Genomic DNA, 20,950 nt, shown 5'->3' with positions numbered 1-20,950 from the left:
CTCTTCTTCTTCCCTAATTTTTGAAACTGTCTGGTCTCTGTTACATTTCTATATGAACTCATTTATTATTATATTAATTTACTATGTTCATTATTATAGTCCTGAATATGTTTTTTCAATTTTAGTTAAGTTTTTGTTGTTGTTGTTGTTGTTTGTTTTCTTGCTCGGAATTGACAGCGTGGATTAGTTCTTTTAGATGGTGTACTTACATCACACACAAGGTGGCAGTATTTAACCAGTTGACAGCCCACTCCCTACAATATGCTGTGCATCAATTAGAAATTTGTGTATTGCTATTTTCACCAAGTGGACAACCATCCCGTATAATCCCTCTTAGTTTAGTTAAAGAAAAGCCAAGGTGACATCTCACCCATTAAAATGATATGCACTGGCTTCACCACGAGCTTGCATGACCTTTGCCAAAAACAAATTGTTTCTCTTTTTAAAACTAAATTAAAATAATGGAAAATGTTATATGTGTAAAAATAAGCATTTTGATCCCCATAATTTGTCACATCACACTGTGAACCATGTTTAAGAACTGTATTGTCTTTTTCAGAGTAAAAGCTCACTTTTAAATGCTGATAGCTGCAAGTGCAAGAGCAGGTGTGATGCATTTGTTGCTGTTAAAAGAATACCTGAAAACACCAACATGTCAAAACACAGTGGGAACCATTTAAATAATAAAAATGCCATTGAAGAACACTAAAACGTGCAAGTTTGCTTGCACTCATTATTAGCAATGCTAGCGTTTTTTGGTGAGGTATCCCTCTAAGCAACAGGTTGCTCATAGGAAGGCTGGACCATCCACTTTCTTCAGCTTCCTAGTCATCTGCTTGGCTATGCCAGTATGTAGAGCTGAGTGTCTTCCATCTATATTTAATGTTTTATATGCAGAGAGGCCTTGAGCAGTCCATATGTTCTTTGTGTAAAACCATAGTGACAGTGGAGCAGAGACCGAGAAATAGACACAAAGAGAGAGAGAGAGAGAGAGAGAGAGAGAGAGAGAGAGAGAGAGAGAGAGAGAGAGAGACTCCTCTTGATGGCCGATTCATGTTCTGTTTACATATGTAAACAACAGAGCATGCTTTAAGGCAGTTTTGTAAAACAGGCAGAATAATTCCCTTTCATTTTCATTAATATTTATGCTTAAACAATGTGATTGAAACAAAAATATAATGCCCCATTCAACATGCATGAGGGGAGGAAGAGATGCTTCTCAGGTCCTCTGAGTTGGGTTGGAGAGGGCAGAAGTGGGATCTTGTATAAGCCCAAGTATGATTTAATAGCTAATCAGGGAGGCTGTGAAAGGCAGGTGGCAGGTTTTATGTCTGCCACAGAAATACAGCTGAAAATCACTGAATCACTATATAACAAGATGAGAAGAAACAAGTCTTCACATGAATAAAACATTTCCTACTGTTTTCTGGCAAGCATGGCGAGAACACACTAGCACTTCTGTAAACTGTTAACATCATGTACTTCACTGAAGGCCTCTGGACATTCAGCTTTCGGGGTAACATTTTTTTGAAGACAAAATTCTCTTTCTTTTTTATAATTCTAGTCTGATAAGCATTCATTGTTCGAGATAACAGAAAAGCAACTCACAGAAAATTGGGCATGATTGGTGGTCTTAACTTTAACAATTTGTACCTATGGTAGCCTCAGAACTGTAGGGTAAACACTGAGGTGGCAAAATTAGGATGAACTAAACTTGTGGCAAATAGAAAATGTGACACCCCCCCCCCCCACCCCACCGCCAGATTGAATATCACAGAGACCACAAAGTAGTTTATTTTAAAACAACAAAATCAATGACCTTTTGTCTTTTGTACAGAACTGGTCTGGTATGCTGTCTATTTCATGATTCTTCTAAATACAAATGTATTCTATGATTATTAAGTAGTCAGCTAACAAAATACAAAGTAGGTTGGATTTAAACCACCAACTTCAATTAAGTTAACACTGGAACAAGAGAAATAAGGAATGTGGTACTGTGATTCCAGTTAATGTAATACAATGCAATGTAATGTTATGTAACACAGTGTAATGTAATGCCATGTTATGTCACCATGTTACTTTGCAAGCTGGGCAAGGAGAACTATCCAATTATTTGTCCAAAGCTCAAAATGACAATGGGAGAAAAATAAGCATTATACATTTATAAATGATATCAGGAACTTTATGTCATATTGAAACATGGTCAGCAAACTAAGTTTTTTCCTTGTTCTTTGTTGAACATATAAAACAGCAAGATATTAAATCCCATGCAAGCACTTTTCTGTACTGAAAGTAAACATTTGTTTCATAACACACAGAGTAAGTACATAGTACCATACTGACCCACTCAATTTTCTTCATGTTTCCTATATTTACAGTGAAAATACAATGACTATACAGTCTTTTACCATTGACACCAGCTTCTATAATACTGCACTATAAGAGATACATTCATGGAGCTAAGTAATAATAATAAATATTTTAGCTATTCTATGTATTTGGTAAAAAAGGAATAAAATAAACTTAATGGCTTTAATTATGAATTAGTTCATTCAAGATTTCCTGAATGTGCTGCAGTGGATAGGTCTCATGCTGTCATATGAGGAGTGGGTTTTTCAAAGAGCACCATATATAAATGAATACTCAAAAATTAAGATTTAAAATGAATTTCATAATATACCTATATCATTACTTTCAGTTATAAACAATTATGTTAGAGAAATTACCCAGAACTAACTCAAGTTAATAAGTAAATGTGCCAGAGACCCAAATCCAAAATAAACTCATATCTTAAAGTTGCTTTGGACAAATCTTGATAAGGTAAGATGATACAGGATTTTTAACAACAGACTAGTGACAATTTCACTTCAGTGCCAGTCACCACCTGTAATCTCAGATTATGTGAGTTCACAAACATCATAATGGTTTCTAGGGGTGTCCTGCTGCTCACAGGTGCAGGAAACATTAACTCTGCATGCCACTTGACTGCAAGCACACTACTGACATTTTCCTCATTTGTTTTTTTTAACCAGTAGCAAAAGTAAGCATAAAGTGTCCAAAAAAAAAGTTCTCCCCAACAAAAGGTCCCTCTTAAAAACATCCAGACTTTTCATAACGCAGTTCAGGATCAGGCTTTGTATAGAAAAGGTTCCTTCTTCATCAATGCTTTGCGGCTTTTGCTGGTTGGGGCCCTCAATCACCCAGCCCCCCCCCTCCCCCTTAGCTGTCCTGATATGGACATCAGCTAACTGCTGCAGCTGTAATGTTTCCCTTGGCCTCAGGTCTTCAGTCCACCGCTGCCAAATGCATTGCTCCTGCGCACCTGCTGTTACACACATAAAAGGACACATGGCCTGTCAATGCAGCTACTTTGATGGTGCCCAAATGAGACATTTTTTTTTTGAATGCAGAATTTAAATAATATATCATTTTATAAGAAAAGAGTGTTACTTGTTTCATCTCACTGTGCCATTATAACATACATTATGACCAAAACGTGAACTCACTGTGACCATATTCAACAGAACGCAGATTTTCATGTTATGTGGCACTGGCTTTGGACACTGGTAACTGTCAGATTTTTCTATTTTTTCGCTGTAAAGTGTTAAATTGCCTGCAGAGAATGCTAACAATGCACAGATTGCAGTTAAAATGAAACTAAAGAGCTAATTGTATCTCACTGGCTAATCTAAGATGGATGATAATGAGGATTTTCACATGAGCCTAAAGTAACACTTCCCAGTTTAAACCAGAGGTCAAAATGAAGAGGACATAGCAAAATAAACCACTAATGGCCTGGAGCAATACTGAGGAGGCTTTCAGGACAGTGGGATTTTTCTTTCTGCATATTTCAGTGTTAGGAATTTTGTCATTTGTACAAAAACCTGGAACTCTGATTTCATGTGTGTAACAGATGGACAGGTTGTCTGCATTCATCTGTGAAGCAAAGGGCTGAAAAAGGCTGTTAAACTTTGTTTAGGCAGAAAGTTGCATTATTTGATAATGACCCTTTTCTTGATAAATGAGTACATGTGTTGCAGTAAGCATTCTGCTGAAATAGGAACCAGACTGGCATCGGCCTGAAGTGTTCTACAGTGTGAGAACAAATGACATTTATATAGCACCTTTAACAATCCCAAGGTCCCATTACAAAACAAAGTTCAGTTAAGTGTGAGATAATTCTATATTTTGAATGTCCCATGGGTGTTAAAATGTAATGTACCCTACTTAAAGTGATTTAGTTGCTTACTTTGTTTTCCTAACTCTACTTCCAGGTTTATTCCCTTTGGCACATTAATGTAGTCATACAACACGGGAATATACATATCAACTGTCACTATTTTGAGGATTTTCATGCAAGCTTAGGCCCCACCCCTACAGGTTCCTACAACTCAGAGAGAGCCAGCGCGCACTGCAGTGAGAGAGGGCAAGTGGAATATCAACTTAAAAGAGCGTTGCAGCGATTGCAGGAAAGAAAGAGCGAGAGAAACAGACAGAGAGACAGAGAAAAGTGATATGCTACTTATGGATATACAGACCTGAGGGTACTTACTAAAAGATTCTTGGCTTCTTACTTACAGGATTTATAGCATTAAATCCTCTAACAACCCCTTTTTCAGTGCCAAGAGAAAAATTCCAACAGAATGTGGAATATTGTTCATTGAGCGTTGGCCGCATCTCCCCTGTTCCCCTAGCTGCAAAAAAGTACATCACAGAGAAAAGACTGAGTAGTTCACGGGGCACTGTTCTTGTAATGAATGTCTAAGGACACGGGCGCATACTGCAGGAGGAGTTTTGCTTTCGCCAATACAAGTTTTTATTAAAGGTCTATTTTTACAGCTAAAATCTTTTTTAATGACTTTGTCATTTTGGAGTGACTATAACTGAACGTGGTGTTTATGTCCCAGTTCATTAGAGTAAACTGTAAATAGCCTGACTCTGACTGCACCTTTGTTCCAGCTAGGGGTGCTTTGTTTTCTTGCAGTTCCTTTAATTCTAGTCTCTGCATGACATCATCTCCAGAGAGATGACACAGCGCAACCACCTTTAAGTCCAGCTAATTAGCCCTAAAGATAGATCAACTAAATCTGTACACAGTCCACAGAGCTTCGTCTTCCTGCACTGCCCCAGAAGAGGGCCACGACCAGCACTCTGTGGTTAGAGCCAAACCTCGTCCGAGTCATCCCAAGGAGCAGAGAACGCGAGGGCCGGGGTTACCTGCTACTGCAACCGGTCGGGCTCAATCTTGGTCTCGCCGTTCTGTTTCCCGCCGCCCGAGTTCTGGGAGATGTGCGTAGACATGGTGGCGGCCTGCACCACGGATTTGAAGCTGCGCTTGCGTTTCTGCACGTTCTGCTCCGGGTGGAAGATGATGATGTACACTTTGGGGATGTAGAGCATGCCAAGAGACACGGAGGCACTCAGGCTCATCGACACGGTCAGCGTGGTCGTCTGGATGAACATCTGCCAGCCACACAGCAACCAACACAGGCTTCAGCTAATGCGGCAGGGGCCTGGCTCACCGAGCTGTCCAGTCTGATCAATGTCACACTGAAGGCTGCATCTATCCAAATTGAATTTCAGTAATATGAATGTAATATGACTTTGTCAAAGATCTCAACCAAGAACAGGCTGTGCTTTTGTTAACTTTTTGTTTGTCAACTATTAAATTTTTCAGTATAGTGTTTTGAATTAATTATATATATATATATATATATATATATATATATATATATATATATATATATATATATATATATATATATATATATATATATTTGTGACTGTTTCTGATTCTGTTTTATATAATGCTTGTATTTCTATAATTTTCTGAATGTCTTTGTAACTCTTGGGTGTCTATTCACAGGGAGTCCATGCTGTTTTCATTTTTAACACCCACAACTCAACTCATTAGCCAATTATCAAGCACATCATGAGCTGATTCAGTCATGTTAGAACAAGAGAAACATTCTGTGCGGGGGGTCTCTCATCGCTGAGCCCGAGACACATTCCTTACTGGCATAAGCTAATCAGGCCAGAGTTTAGTCTTTTTCAAAGAAAGAGGACTGACACACCATAACCGACTCCTTCATATAGCACCTAGGTTTTCTGGTTTTCTGGGATGTATTTGTGCAAACATATAGTTTTGCAAACATCGTCTTAATAATACAGACGGGAAAAAATGTAAATGTTAAAAATGGTTGAGAAAAGCTTAGTGATGCTGCTTTAAAAAACTATGCCTGCATCTTTCATTAAGATAATGGTTTTCAAATATGTTTTAGAAATGAATGTAAAAAAATATAAATGAGCATAAATAAATATAAATTGTGGCAACAAATTCAGCATGTGGTTATTTCGCACTGACAAGAACTAATGCAATTCTGTCTAGTTCGAGCTTAAGTGGTATTTGACACCTGTGGGCAGCTGGAATCAATTTCCAGCTTCCTTGCCATTCCTCCATCCTAGTATGGGAAAACGTCTCTGTTTCCCAACAGGCTCTTAAACGGAGCCCAGCCGCTGATGTTGTGCTGAGTCTCAGCGACTGACCTATTTTAAAATACCTCTCAATTATTGATATCTTCTGGTAAAAGTGAGCTGTTCCTTGAAGGGCCCGGAATTGGCATTGAAACACTGTATGTATGCTGACATCAGGCTGTGTGATAAACACAATCCCACAGACTGCTCCCACCAGGAATCACTGCCGTCAAAAAGACCTTCAGGCCTCGCTGAATGGAGGTGGTGGGGAGGGGTGGCGTTTGGGTCCACCAGACGGAGGGGACTCACGGCTAACCCCTGCACCACCTCTGAGGTGGTGGTGTCTGCTCTTAGCATTATTAAGTCGGGCAAAGACGTTGTTTCCTCAGCTCCACGTCATTCCTCTTATCTGTGTCTCTCCACAATTAAAGCCCTGGCAGCTGTGAAGCAGAGCCTTTGTCTTGGTGTCATGGCGTGTCGTCAGGAGATAAAGACGGGGAGGGGGTGTCTCATCCCTCTCTGTGTTTGCTCGTTGCCGTATAAAAGGTCTCGTCAGAAGAGGAACTGTGTGAGGTACAACTTTGCCTCGTTATCACAGGTCTGGCAGGTTGCTGCTTACTTTGGCGCATTCATATTCAAATGGCATTTCACATAATGCTTTCACTTAAGGAATAAACTAGCCTCTAAACCAGCCTTTTGATGAGTCCGAACTGAGCTATAGGAGAGTTGCTTCGGGGCAGTGGGTGGCTGTTACTGGAATGCAATGATTCCCTTCTGTGCTGGTATCCACACAATATGATTGCATTGATTTGCATTCTAGAAGCAGAGAGGAGAACGACACATGAATGCAGCAACATAAAGCTTTACACTTAACATGGCAAGTACGTGAATAGCGTAGCCAAACTGTGCTTCCTCGAGGCTTAACAGAGAGCTTACATATCTACATGTTATGCTTTTTTTTTTAATTTGCACATTATTAATAATGAAGGAGATGAAAAGCTTAATGAGATTTCACTCTGAGCAGCATGACTCAAACCCACCACCTGGCGCATCACGACAAACCCGCCACCCAAGAGACCTGAATGCAGCACCGAGCGCAGGAGCTTTAGAACATACCAGCTTCACTGGTGCACACGCTAACAACGTAGCCCTACACCGGGATCTGAGGTGGCACCAGGGGTCCCCGGCTAGCTCACCTTCTCCGTGGACTGCGCAGTGCCGAAGAAGATGGGCACAAAAGCCAGCCACACGATGCACGTGGTGTACATGGTGAAGCCAATGGGCTTGGCCTCGTTGAACGTCTCGGGCACACCGCGGCTCTTGACGGCGTACACGGTGCAGGTTACCATGAGGAGGATGCTGTAGCTCAGGCAGCAGATGAGCGACAGGTCGGACATGTCGCACTTCAGGATGCCACGCGCCAGCTCCGGGTTGGGTGGCCGCAGCTCCTCGTAGTCCACGATGGTGTGGGGCGGCACCACTCCGAACCAGATGAACACCCCCAACACCTGCAGAGCAAAGGAGGGGGCAGATCTCGGGGGGAACTTTTCCAACAGTGGTATAAAATAACAGAGCACAGGAAGATGGCAGAGAGAGTTTAACTTTAAACGCTCTCTCTCTCTTTCTCTCTAATTGTTCATGATTTGAGCACCTGTGCTGGTCATGTTTATCTTGGTTTTACTCTGATTATTGTCTTTTCCTTGTCACCTATTGTCTATCCATTATGTTGACTGTCACTTTCTAAATACTGCCTATATCTTTTCTATCGCCATACCAGGGAAAACTTTGTTTGTTGGCGATCAAAACAGACTCTGCTACTGTGAGATTATCTTAATACTGTGAGAGTTTAATTGTCATAAAGTTTCTGATGCACAGACGTGGCCACAGTCTGGCTCCATGTCATTAAATGTGGACAGATGCAGGGGTATCAGCACTCAGAGAATGAGTCTGCAGATCGTGACACAGTTCCATTCAATCAGAGAAACACTGTTTGATTCACATGGTTTAGTCTGTTTAGTTTTGTGTATTTAGTTCTGTGTATGTAGTTTTCTCTTAATAATACAACTTTGCTCATATATTCACAGTAGGATTTTCATTTTAGTTCTCCTTTAATGACCCGAGCAAGAAACTAAATGACAGTGCACTATACCATGTGTTCATGTGTTGCCCCACAGTGCAGCGCAACATTATCCTGTAACTATGGCTGATGACCTCACACCCCAGGCAGCACCTGCACAGTGCAAGGGCAGGAAGAGGAGACTGTCCTTCTCACCTGGTCCTCACAGGAACGTGCCCACCAAAGCAGTGCTGCACCTGTTCGTGAGACCTCGCTGACTGGAGCTACAGACGCCTGAAGGAAAGTTCCAACACAGGGAGGGGACACGGTACAGCAGCATGTTGCCGTGGAGACAGATGGTGCTGTCACAATACCCGGCAGAACTGCGGAGCAGCCATTAGGACCCGCTGACACCTCCACCACCATGTGCAGGAGGCGGGGCAGGAAATCATCCTGCTGTCGATCAATCCACCTCCGGCGAAGCTGATAATCCCCCGTTCCCGGCACCCCAATTCAACTGGCTTGTGATAGGCTCAAACCACAATAGCTATAATAACGTTACCCGCAAAAAAGTTCGCATCAGCAATAACAAGAATATACTTAGCACCTGGAAATTTCTGTGGGCGGTGGAAGAAGGGCTTTGTTCTCTGTCACTGGCATGTTAGTCACACATCTGTGGCAGATGTTGACACACAATTCGCTGCTGCGTGTCGGAGAGCTCGCAGTGCTCACAGCGCCAGCTGAGCGAAGCCAAGCACTCAGGTTGATGAAATGTGCAGACAGCTTAGCAGCATCTACCATGTGCCAAACCCCATAGAATCGTGCAAGTCACCAATCTATTAGACCATCCATTCAAAAACAGCACTTGTAAAATGTGTCAGGGGTCTTTATGCCGTGTCTTTCGTTTTTTTTTCTCGTTCGTTTGGTTTTTTTGTGCTTTTCCTTTCCCAGCCGAAGCCGAAAGGAATTTTCAGTTCTCTCACCTGAAAAGAGATGAGGATGAAGGTGATGACAAGTTGCGAGGTGGGGCTGATGAACTTGGGGGGCGTCACCGACTTCTTGCCCTGCTCGAAGATGCGGTAGATGCGGTTGGTCTTGGTGAGCATGGCCGAGTAGGTGATGCACATTCCAAGGCCCAGCAGCAACCTGCGGAAGGCACACACGACGGCGCCGGGTTCGGCGATCATCAGGAATGTGATGAGGTAGATGAGGAAGATGCCCGTGAGCAGCACGTAGCTGAGCTCGCGCCCGGCAGCGCGCACGATGGGGGTGTCGTTGAAGCGGATGAAGGTGATGATGATGGAGAGCGTAACGATGATGCCCAGGATGGCTAAGAAGACAGGCACGACGGCCCAGGGTGAGTGCCACTCCAGCTTGATGATGGGCGTGGGCCTGCAGCCTGTGCGGTTGGGCGCGGGCTGCATGTCGAATGGGCACGTCTCGCAGGTGAACTCATCCGCCTGGTAATGATAGCCGTCGCACAGTTCGCAGTGCCAACAGCAGGGCACGCCCTTCACCATCTTCTTCCTCTCGCCTGGCTGGCACGGGAAACTGCACACGGAGGGTGGGATCTGACGGTGGCCTTCAGACCACTGCATCTCCTCCACCTGGTGCGCACAAAAGTATGGCAGGGTGCATGCTGTGACCAACAGGAAGACACACTATGACCAACCGGAAATCAGGCTATGACCAGTGGGAAGTCACGCTATGACCAACAGAATTGCTACTATTGTGAGGAAACATGCACTTAGAACATATTCACATTTAGATGCATTCCAAAGGGAGATAAGAATGAAACAGCAGGGGTTGCACATCTGCTACTATACTGAATCAAGTGCATCAGTCTAGCACAGCGTGGTAGAGTCCTAGCACAGGGTAGTAGAGTCCTAGTACAGTGTGGCAGTCCCCTAGTACAGGGTGGTAGAGTCCTAGTACAGCGTGGTATTGCCTAAACACAGGGTGGTAGAGTCCAAGTACAGTGTGGTATTGCCTAGACACAGGGTGGTAGAGTCCTAGTACAGTGTGGTATTGCCTAGACACAGGGTGGTAGAGTCCTAGTACAGTGTGGTATTGCCTAGACACAGGGTGGTAGAGTCCTAGTACAGTGTGGTATTGCCTAGACACAGGGTGGTAGAGTCCTAGTACAGTGTGGTAGTGCCCTAGCAGTGGGTAGTAGAGTCCTAGCACAGTGTGGTAGTGCCCTGGCAAAGGGTGGTAGAGTCCTAGCACAGGGTGGTAGTGCCCTGGCACAGGGTGGTAGAGCCCTAGCACAGGGTGGTAGAGTCCTAGCACAGGGTTGGTAGGGTCCTAGCACAGGGTGGTAGGGCCCTAGCACAGGGTTGGTAGGGTCCTAGCACAGGGTGGAAGAGTACCTCCGGTGGCATGCCCATTTTCCATGCTACTGAACCACAGCTCTTCAGCTGATAGCAGCTCTAACCACTGAGCTATTATTGTCTATAATTATTGTGTCTACTGTCTCAGCATGATGTCTATTACAGCAGCCCCCAACCTCCCGTATTTGCAGGGAGGTAGATTCCAAGACCCCCCGTAGATGCATGAAACTACAGATGGTTATATATACAATACGCTGTATTTACAATACATTTATACATATAATAAAGTTTTATTAATACATATGATAAAGTTTAAATTAGACACAATAAGATATTAACAACAATAACTAATTCAAACTAGGACAATTCTAACAATATACTGTAATAAAGGTTATGTAAACATTCTCTCTCTCTCTCTCTCTGTTTATTGTACTGTACTGTAGAATATGGGGGGTGGATACGCTGGACAAAGGGATGATGAACAGTACAAGACTTCATCACGCTACAGAGAACAGCACGAAATTTAACTTATGAGTTATTTACTGTATTTCTGTTTCTGTTTCTATTTCATATTTTCAGACAGCAGTCAACCATGGTTAATTGAAACCACAGGTAACGAAACCACAGATACAGAGGGAACACTACACCATTGTTACTACAGTCCAAGCACAGTGTCTGTTAATGTTACTGTTGTCCCAGATTGGTCTCTGTTACTATGAGTAATACTGTCCTAGGATGGTTTCTGTACCAGCATGGTGTCTATTACTACTGGTAATATTGTCCCAGTATGATCTCTACTACTACTGTTAATACCGTCCCAGTATCGTCTATGTTAATTCTGTCCCTGTATGGTCTCTGGTGCAACATCAAAACTGTTATTTCAGTACCACACATGATCATAGTCATTTTAAGTTCAAGGTAAAATGCCTTGCAGATAAAGTAGAGTACGTTTAAGTGTCATAAAAACGCACATTAATTCGAAGGTTATTTGTCCACTGGCCAATGACTTTGTATCCTGGGTTGCTTGTGTTGGTCATTTGATACTGGAAGATGTCATAGCGACCTGGAGCATCTCCATTCTCGTTGAAAAGAACGCCTGTTCCAGCGCTACCTGCAACGACCAAAAACAAAATACATGAGTCGCAGTTAATGTAAATAATAAATAAAACTAATATAAAATAAGAATAAAACACTGAATTAATAAAGAAGTACAAATCTATTTGGAAGTCTGTACTTAACTGATTTTGTGAGAGGGAAGTGCATTTTTATTTCAACATGCAATTTGCAAGATGTTGTTTGGTGGCTGTAATGTGTCTGTTACTACTGATACTGATTAATTACGTTGGCCTCATAGCTGCATTTCAACACTAAAGAAGTGAAACTTGGACTCTAGCCTGATCAACTGCATTTGGGCTAAAGAGAAAATTGCACAAAATTATTTTTTCCGCCCAACCGTACCGCTGAGAAGAAGGGCTGAATCTGCAGTAGTGTTCTGTGTGTCCAGGTGATGTTGAATCACCTGGAATTTGAAGCTTACTCAGCATTAGTTCTGGATCCAAGGCTACTGAGCAGTGCCATCCAGGTCCCTATTCGGCCTTTAGTAACCCAACCCAAAAGTACGACTTTCCCATTACTCTGCCTCTAACTGAGAGTATGGAGACATAGGGGTAGATGTCCCCCAGCACAGCAGGCTCAGTCAGGCAGCGAGTGTGTGTGAAGAACCCCAGAGTTCTCTACCTTCTCTTTCCCTGTTCTGTTAACTTCTGCCCTGCCACCAGGTACTGTAAGTAAGCTTGGACTGATCATCCATTCATGCATACTTTAAACCTTATAAATATTACAAATATAGGGCCCTATTTCAGGCCCTGATCGCATCTTCAAAGTGAACAGGGAAGAGGCAGTGGGGGAGGCAGGCGCGATGGCGAGGGCCGGCCTCTTGGGGCCAGCGTGCCTGCGAGTGGTGTATTGCTCCAGCTATATGACCCCAAGCAACATCAATTACTCTGCACTAATTTTACAAGACCCTATTCATATTGATATGTGGTTTCAAGCACAAGAAAAAGACAGAAAGAAAACATATATTCCCTCTCTGTATAGAGGGTTTCATTGAAATTCCTTGATGGAATAATTTCCCCTTTCGAAATAACGGATTGCTGGTTCAGGTGTTCTCCTCTGGGCTGTCACTCACCACACAGAGGGTGAGAGCAAGAGAGGGTGTCTTTGTTTTTTGCAATGACAGTTGCACTAGGACACAGGCCACAAATAGAAAATTCTCTTCACAGAAACCTTCCATGAAGAACTTCTCTTGCCAAGTCAGGCTGAAGAAAGAGCATTTCTGAAGTGCTGGGCGACAAGGAGAGCCAGAGAGGAGCAAAAGACAAGAGAATGTTAGAGAGAGAGAGAGAGAGAGAGACAGAGGGAGAGATGCACTTGAGACAAAGAGCAGATTCGCCTTCTATTTGCTGTGCACATAGATGAAGTGCTCCAGTAAGGCAGGGCAGATATGATACCCAGTGCACTACACCAACCCGCTGACCTGCAGCTGAACCCATGTTAGCCAAAGACCGAGACTCAAACCTGTTGTCTGATAGCTCACGTGGAAAACATCACGGTCCCAAGCTTTGGGTTCATTGTCTCAGAATCAGAATCAGTATAGAGGTGGAGGATGTTAGAGGTTATGGTGGATGGTGATCTCATCTAAGAATTGTATTGCATCTCGTGGGTTGTATATTTAGGATTTTAAAAAAGTCTATGAAGAGCGATAACTAATCTAAAGTGGAGATGATTAATCTGTATCAGTGGCATTGTGTGGGTATGTGTAGCAATTTGCGCGCGCGTGTATGTGTGTGTGTGTGTGTGTGTGTGGCCTGCCTGCCTGCAATCATAATATGGGCTCACCATTGAAATTGACATTGCGGATATAGGTGAGCAGTGAGCGTCCTTCCACGGAGTCCATCTTTTCACAGATGCCCGCGGCCCCCGGGCACAGGTCCTGGTGCATGTTGTGCAGGGCGTGAGCCATGGCATACACAGCATCAATCACAAACTGTACCTTCCCTTCCTGCTCGTATAGAGAGTCTCGACCAATCCTCTCATTGCCTGAGAGAGAGAGACAGCAAGAGGGAGGGGCGAGAGAGAGGGAGAGCAGAGGAAATCTAAGAAAAACCAATATGGATGCGGCGCACCAGTGGAAAAGGTAAGACACAAATGGAAGAGAAAGTGAGGGTCACGTGTTACTATCATGAGCATCAAATTCTCCACTTCATTGGTACTTCTCTGTCACTCTGTTCATGTCTTTATCTCTCTCTCTCTCTCTCTTCCTGTCTCTCTCTCTCTCTGTGTCTCTCTCTCTCTGTGTCTCTCTCTCGCCGTCTTAAGTTCAACAATCCCTCATTAGCACAAATATTACAAATCGCATTATTGCCAAAGCTAATTAATAAGTAAATTCTGCTGGCAGAATTCTTTTCACTTCCATCCCAGTAAGTATGACACTTTACTGCTGTCAGTGATTTTACTGAAACTCAAGGAAGACGCTGCATATTATCTCATGGATTGTGTTTCTCACTGAGCCATATATGGACTACTCTGTGAGGAACTGCCTCTTTCTCTCCTTCACTCCCAGCCAACAGCGGGAACTGGAGCAGCTGGTCTCCTCTGGAAAGCCAGGTCTGCCTGCGTGGCTTCCAAACCTTCTGATCTCCTTCTGATCTCTTTCCCTTCCTCTCCCTCTGATCCATCAGATAGCCTCACCTGTGCATTTTTTCTTCTCAGGATCAAGTTTGATGCCTGGACGTGTCAGTTTGCACCTGAAATCGTCTTCCCAGAACTCGGCAAACCAGATATTTCTGCGGTTGTTCTCCAGAGAGCGAGATATGAAGTACTGATCGAATCCTGAGCCAAACCAATAGGAAAACAGGATTACACCACTAAAAAGTGTAAACGTTTATAATTCATCAGGTTTTGGGTAAAAGAGAGATTTTTATTAAGTTTTTAATAAATATATAAAGTTTTAAAACTATAAAAGTCTGAAACTTTATAAAATATAATACAATTTGGTGTATAAATGACCAGTAAAATGATCTCATAATACCCAGTTTATACATAGCAATAAAACTGAATTCCAACGAATACTGGATTTTCAATGAAAATTCTAAAATCTGATTGTTCCCAAATAAAATACTGATGCCTTAAAGCCCTAGCTCAAACATGTGAAATTGTAAGGGAACAGTACTCTGACCAGACTGCCAAAAATAGATCCTATTTCCAAACATCTCTGACTATGGTTTGCTTCTTAGACCTGCGTGGGACGTTCAGATAGCGCTTACCATCGATGGACGCCCTTTTAGGCAGGATGGTGACCGCTCCCTCTGCCACATCCTCGTGGTCCAGGATAGGGGAGTTCTTGGCCCCCCAGCTGTCTGAGCCCACGAACTTAAAGTGGCCCGTGAGGTTGGCTTTTCTAGCAGCCTCTAGAACCTGCCTGCACCGCAGAGATCGACCAATCAGGCTTGGCAGTGAGATCAAAAACGGCAAAATGGGTGATTTCAAAAACTTTAAACGAGTGTGTGGAATTTTCAGACAACGTAGAACGCTTATGTACATCTTTACATAAAAAAGGACAAACAAATAGCGCAAAGAATCATGGGAAATAATGTACGCGCCACAACGACTTCAATTAAAAGTCTAAAACAGCAGCTTGTGTGGCAAAGCAGAGTACTATGTGTGCTTTGTCACCCATGCTGTGAACTGTTCAAATCACACACAGAACAAGGGTGGACATGTCTTAAAATTCCCAGCAGGCTTGCATGTCCTACCTTGCTAATGAGCGCCATATTGATTCGACCGAGCCACTGAATGAACTGCGATCAGCAAGGGCAGTCGTGGAACGGCTTGCTAACAAATCAGAACACAGCCCGTTCTAATTTGAGTCGTCCGAAGAGGAGAAAATGAGTCTCTTACAGTGGCATCTAATTACGCCTTGCTTGAATTCAGCTATGGTGCCAGAGTTAGCACCATTTCTCACCATCTCACTGGGCTGTGCGTGTTCACAGAGCTGCATGACAGAGCTTTAATAAGCCCACAACTTCAGCACACATGTGCGTGTGGCAGCATCATGCAGAGTCTATCAGCTCTGAGCCGCATGGATTAGAGGTTCAGTCAGGCACTTCTGAGAGTTGCAGACCTGTTTTCTCGTATTGCAGTACCAGACTCCTTCTAACAATAGCCACATTAAAGGACCATAACTAATAAAATGTATGTAGATGTTCTTTTCCAGGAGCTAACCTGGATTTTTTTCAGGAATCAGCTCATGTTCCTAATTTTGCATTAAATTCAACAGACCAAATACCAGGCATAAGCCTGCATCTGAAAGTCTTTGACCCTTAGCCACAGCCTGGCACTCTGCTGCAGCTGAGTGTGAGTTCTCTGCAGCTCCGCTCGGGCTTGCTACGCTCCCGCCAGGGAGACTGCCGTGTATCCTCATGAGGCGTGGTGGAAATGAGAGCGCCACGGATCCTGACTCAGATATCAGAGCTGCACGCTGAACTGCCGCAGGGGTGAGCTGGAGGGAGAGCTAGAGATAGCACCAGGAAGGCAGGACGTGTAGGCAGACTTCACACCCGGAGCCGCAGACACGCTGACATTTAATGGGCAGGTACATCACGCACTGTGGGCTGGGTCGAACGGCATCGCACAAATTGCGATGTCTGGGAAATGTCAGAAATGTGTGATTTTTCGCTCATAATCAGAGCGAAAGGGAATACCAAGGAGCTTTCCTCAGCTGTAAATGGAGTCAAGGAAAGAGACATAGAAATACTGAGCCCAACCTTAAACTAAACTACAATATCACCAAATCGAGGCATAATACCTATTCATAAAACTACTTCCAGGTGAATCAACTGCCGCTCCGTTGAGTGATGAATGTTGGATAAGCGGGACAGTGGGATAAGGACTGAAAACATCAAAGGCACTCCTATTGAATGATGCTCATCAGGATATTAAGATAGGTCAGTGAGAACAGATAATCCACACACACCCCTGGTACTGTCCCAACATCATCACATTTATGACAAGGCCAGTGTACGTCTTTACTGGATCATGTTGACACAAGCCATCCCAGATAGAACAAACAGATGAACAGATCGTTAATTCCTCCCATGTGCTAGAGATGCCATCTAAACATGTTTTATATAGGAGACATTCGCACAATAATTTGTTTTTTAAATAAAGTTTTTAGTTCATGTGAGCTAAGCTCCTAACCTGTAACATCAGTCTATTGAAATTACCCTGCATAAAGCCTAATTATCTACTGAACTAGTTTGAAAACAAAGTCAGAATAGAGTATCGGTAGACATTCCATTCACTGTAAAAACACTGTATGCCTTTTTCTGTACAAGGGTCAATTAGCACCCGATCAGGCCTAAGCTGTTGGTATCTAAAGTGTCTTGGTGAAAAAAATTGTTGTTGTACATGTTATTTTATTTTATTTTGATTTGAGATTTTTACATGTGTTTGAAAAATACAAATAAATCTAGTAATCCTCAATGGTTCTGGTTTTTTTTTGCTTGGATGCCATTACTCTGCCACTGTGCAGGCTTTGTGAATTGTTTAAATCCTTCAGAATGTCTGACTTTTCACTTACTTGATGTCGTCCTCGTTGGCGAAGATGATGACTCCCCGGGCGTTCGGGGTCTCCATTAGTCTTTTAACGATCTTGTCAAACTCTCCGGGTTTTGGGTCCCTGGGGATCTTCATAGACTGGGCAATGCACAGGCCTCCTGGGTGGGGCGGGGGGGGTGTCAAAAGATGGACACTAATGCCAAACTTTGTCTCCCTGAAGGTGACCCACTCCAATTTATATTAATGACCCCAGAGAACCCATAGCCAGCAGATGGGTAGAAATGCATGCATCTGTCTCAGACACACTCTTTCAACCCAATTCAGACTCTTTGGGAGGTACAGCACTGCTTGGGTTATTAATAGGACATCTAATTTGGTTCAGTCGAGACTCAAAAAAAGACACAATGTCTCAGGAGTGGGCAGAGAGAAAAGGAGTGGCATATCTGATCCGATCCTGCAGAACCACGTCACAAAGCACATATGACAGTGTCACAACGCACACACCATCACCTGAATTCAGGGCTTGGTATTAAGCTGATGTTCTGTAGTTAAAGGTGCGGTGAAGGTGTTATAGGAGGGCTTATTAGGCCTCACTAGAGCTGGACACTCCTGCTCTACAGATCAAAGGGGGATTTATAGCTAAATGACATATCACTGCAGGAAACCATTCAGTGTATCTTTTGAATAATATTATAAAGGAATCATAATTCTAAACAAATCACACACATGCTGATTATTTACCACAGCTTCTCTAAGTAGACTCACATCAAGCCTCACATATATTATCATAGGTCATGCTGACTAGTGCTTTAAAGTTACACTAAGCCTTTGTCCAGACACACATGACATTTATATGATCTTTAGCTTTAATTTCACAGGGCAGACCTTAATTTCAATCCAGAATTTCTTTTCAGTTCTGATTTGGAACATATGATTACCAAAGTGTTAGTAATATTGGATAAAAGACATGCATATTACTTATTGTGACATTTTAGTAAATACAACTTTTTTAAGGAATTCATTATCCAGTAGAAAGGAACAGTAGAAAGATTTTTAAATAATGATTCCAAATGAATACTATATGAGTCAGTTTAACTCTCAGGATTTTCTGGCAAGATGTGTGGATGACAAACCACCCTGACCCTGCAGAACTAATATCCTTTACTGCATTCTAGCACACCTGACTCAGCCAGTCAGCATCTTCAGATCTTTAGATCAGGAGTGTCACATCACGAGTGTTACACCAGGAGTGTCACAATAGGAGTGTAACATCAGAAGTATTAGCTAGAGTTTGTAAAAAAAAAACACCAGGCTTGACCTAAGACTGAGAAACCCACTAACCCACACCACTGGGATTACAGCTTTAAGACCTAAGCCTTGCAGGAAAGTCTCGTTGTGGGAGCAGAGGCTGAGGCCTTGAGCTGATGTAAGCCTCCCTCGGTGGGTCCTGGCAGTAACGTACCTGCCTCTCGAGAGATCTGCACAAAGGCATCCACACCACTCTCTCCGTAGTTGCCCTCTGAAGCCAGTGTGGATACGTAGTTCCATCCCAATGCCTTCACGATGTCCACCATGGCCTGCGCCTGGTAGGAGTCCGGTGGCACCACCCGTGAGAAGAAGTCGTAGCGGTTGTTGTCGCTGAGTTCTGGTGCCGTGGACGCGTAGCTGATCTGGGGGATCTGGCATGGGACACAACACAAACATGTCAACATCTCACCGTTACACAATGATCAATAACAAAATTCACCTTGGACATGTAGAGGTAATTGCATTATGTTAGTTATGTTTTTCCATAATGACACTTATTATACAATCATCACACGCATACATAGAAACTCCTACCTTGTACATACAATCATTGGTTACCAGGTACATCATATTGGTGCATTTTACAGACTGTATATAGTAAACTGTAACCCATTTTAGAGGTTCATTTTATAGATGGATTACAATAAACTGTGGGCCATCTTATAGGTGCCTTTTACAGACCATGCACAATAAACTGTAGCACATCTGGTGCTATACACAGTTGTTCGGATAGCTTCTGCCCCCTGGTGAGTATACATTATACGTATTTAATTTCAAATCACCATGTTACCAAATCTGTGAGCATTTTTCTGGGGAATATATTCTACATATGTTAGAATTGATTAAATTAGATTGAGTTTATGATGTCATTTTTAGATTATGTCAGTTTTGGAACTGTTACATGTATTAACACCTTTTCCCAATGTCATCAGTTTTCAGTCATAGGTTCTGCCTGCCCGCGACCTTAATTATTCTGAATAATTCTCCATTAAAGGTTGAGGTGTTATTTAAAAAAAGGTTCATATAGCTTATCTGGCAATGACTGAAACTGCTGCATACGAGTTATCAAGCTCCATTTATGTAAGTCTTTATGTAGCACCAGTCTACCCTTTTCATCCCCAGACCAGATGTAATCTGTGTCCAGCTAAGCCTGTAATTCCTAAAAATACCAAACATTTGGACTGACAGTTTTGTGTTTATCACACTGACAACAACCCATTTGCTATGTTACTTGTCTTTGGTGTATTTTAATCCAACGCTATCAGGCTCTGGGTTATTAATATGGCTGGATGCCGAGTAATACACTTCATGAATGACATAGAAAAGCTCCCCTAGCACAGATAAAACTCCACAAATGAGGTTTCAGACACAGCCTTCTCTCATGAGGAGCAAAAACAGAGCCGTTTCTGTGGCAGCTGATGTGTCAGCAAACATGCCCAGTCTGTTCCTAACCTTCACAACAACTCAGAGACCCCAGTTCATTCTGCACCTGATGCAACGCTGTCCATGCCACCGTATCCAACGTGGCGTAAAAGAGTCAAACTGGCCCTGGATCAACATTAGTGCCCCCAGAAGTTCAGAAAATGTGGGTCAGAGATAGAAAGGAAGCCAGGTGTGTATATAAGTGAAAACGTGGTGGGAAGGAGGCAAGAGGAAGCCATTTGACAGATTATCTATTGAGGATTAGAGTGGTTTTAGTCAAATGAAGTGGAACACAGTGGGGCAGGGGCAGAGAGCTGGAGGGGTAGACAGTTGTGGGAGCTGGTGGGGTAGACAGTTGTGGGGTAGCTGGAGGGGTAGACAGTTGTGGGAGCTGGTGGGGTAGACAGTTGTGGGAGCTGGTGGGGTAGACAGTTGTGGGGTAGCTGGAGGGGTAGACAGTTGTGGGAGCTGGTGGGGTAGACAGTTGTGGGGTAGCTGGAGGGGTAGACAGTTGTGGGAGCTGGTGGGGTAGACAGTTGTGGGAGCTGGTGGGGTAGACAGTTGTGGGGTAGCTGGAGGGGTAGACAGTTGTGGGAGCTGGTGGGGTAGACAGTTGTGGGGTAGCTGGAGGGGTAGACAGTTGTGGGGTAGCTGGTGGGGTAGACAGTTGTGGGGGCTGGTTGGGTAGACAGTTGTGGGAGCTGGTGGGGTAGACAGTTGTGGGGTAGCTGGAGGGGTA

General features: G+C 43.3%; 1 protein-coding gene across 8 annotated transcripts in view; it reads right to left on the bottom strand.

Moving 5' to 3' along the window:
* Window positions 1-1,786: 1,786 nt before the first annotated feature.
* The window catches only part of grm6a (glutamate receptor, metabotropic 6a), a 36,818-nt gene continuing 17,654 nt past the window's right edge, over window positions 1,787-20,950 (bottom strand). The window contains exons 3-12 of one of the 8 annotated variants that reach the window (XM_081707721.1): window positions 18,944-19,160; window positions 17,504-17,639; window positions 15,189-15,343; window positions 14,614-14,754; window positions 13,762-13,962; window positions 11,835-11,974; window positions 9,514-10,137; window positions 7,671-7,982; window positions 5,218-5,463; window positions 1,787-4,694 (exon numbers count right to left, since the gene is read on the bottom strand). In XM_081707721.1, the coding sequence (XP_081563847.1) occupies window positions 5,221-5,463; window positions 7,671-7,982; window positions 9,514-10,137; window positions 11,835-11,974; window positions 13,762-13,962; window positions 14,614-14,754; window positions 15,189-15,343; window positions 17,504-17,639; window positions 18,944-19,160 (2,169 nt within the window). In that variant the 3' untranslated portion in view covers window positions 1,787-4,694; window positions 5,218-5,220. Of the gene's footprint in view, window positions 5,464-5,796; window positions 7,291-7,670; window positions 7,983-9,513; window positions 10,138-11,834; window positions 11,975-13,761; window positions 13,963-14,613; window positions 14,755-15,188; window positions 15,344-17,503; window positions 17,640-18,943; window positions 19,161-20,950 lie in introns of those variants that run through there. The other 7 variants (XM_027023571.3, XM_081707725.1, XM_081707724.1 and 4 more) reach the window with 7 other exon arrangements.

This window comes from Electrophorus electricus, chromosome 25 (assembly GCF_041902795.1).
Source record: "Electrophorus electricus isolate QZ-2024a chromosome 25, ASM4190279v1, whole genome shotgun sequence".
NCBI lineage: Eukaryota > Metazoa > Chordata > Actinopteri > Gymnotiformes > Gymnotidae > Electrophorus > Electrophorus electricus.
Note: the sequence above shows the minus strand (reverse complement) of the source record. Positions and strands in the feature narration are given on the sequence as shown.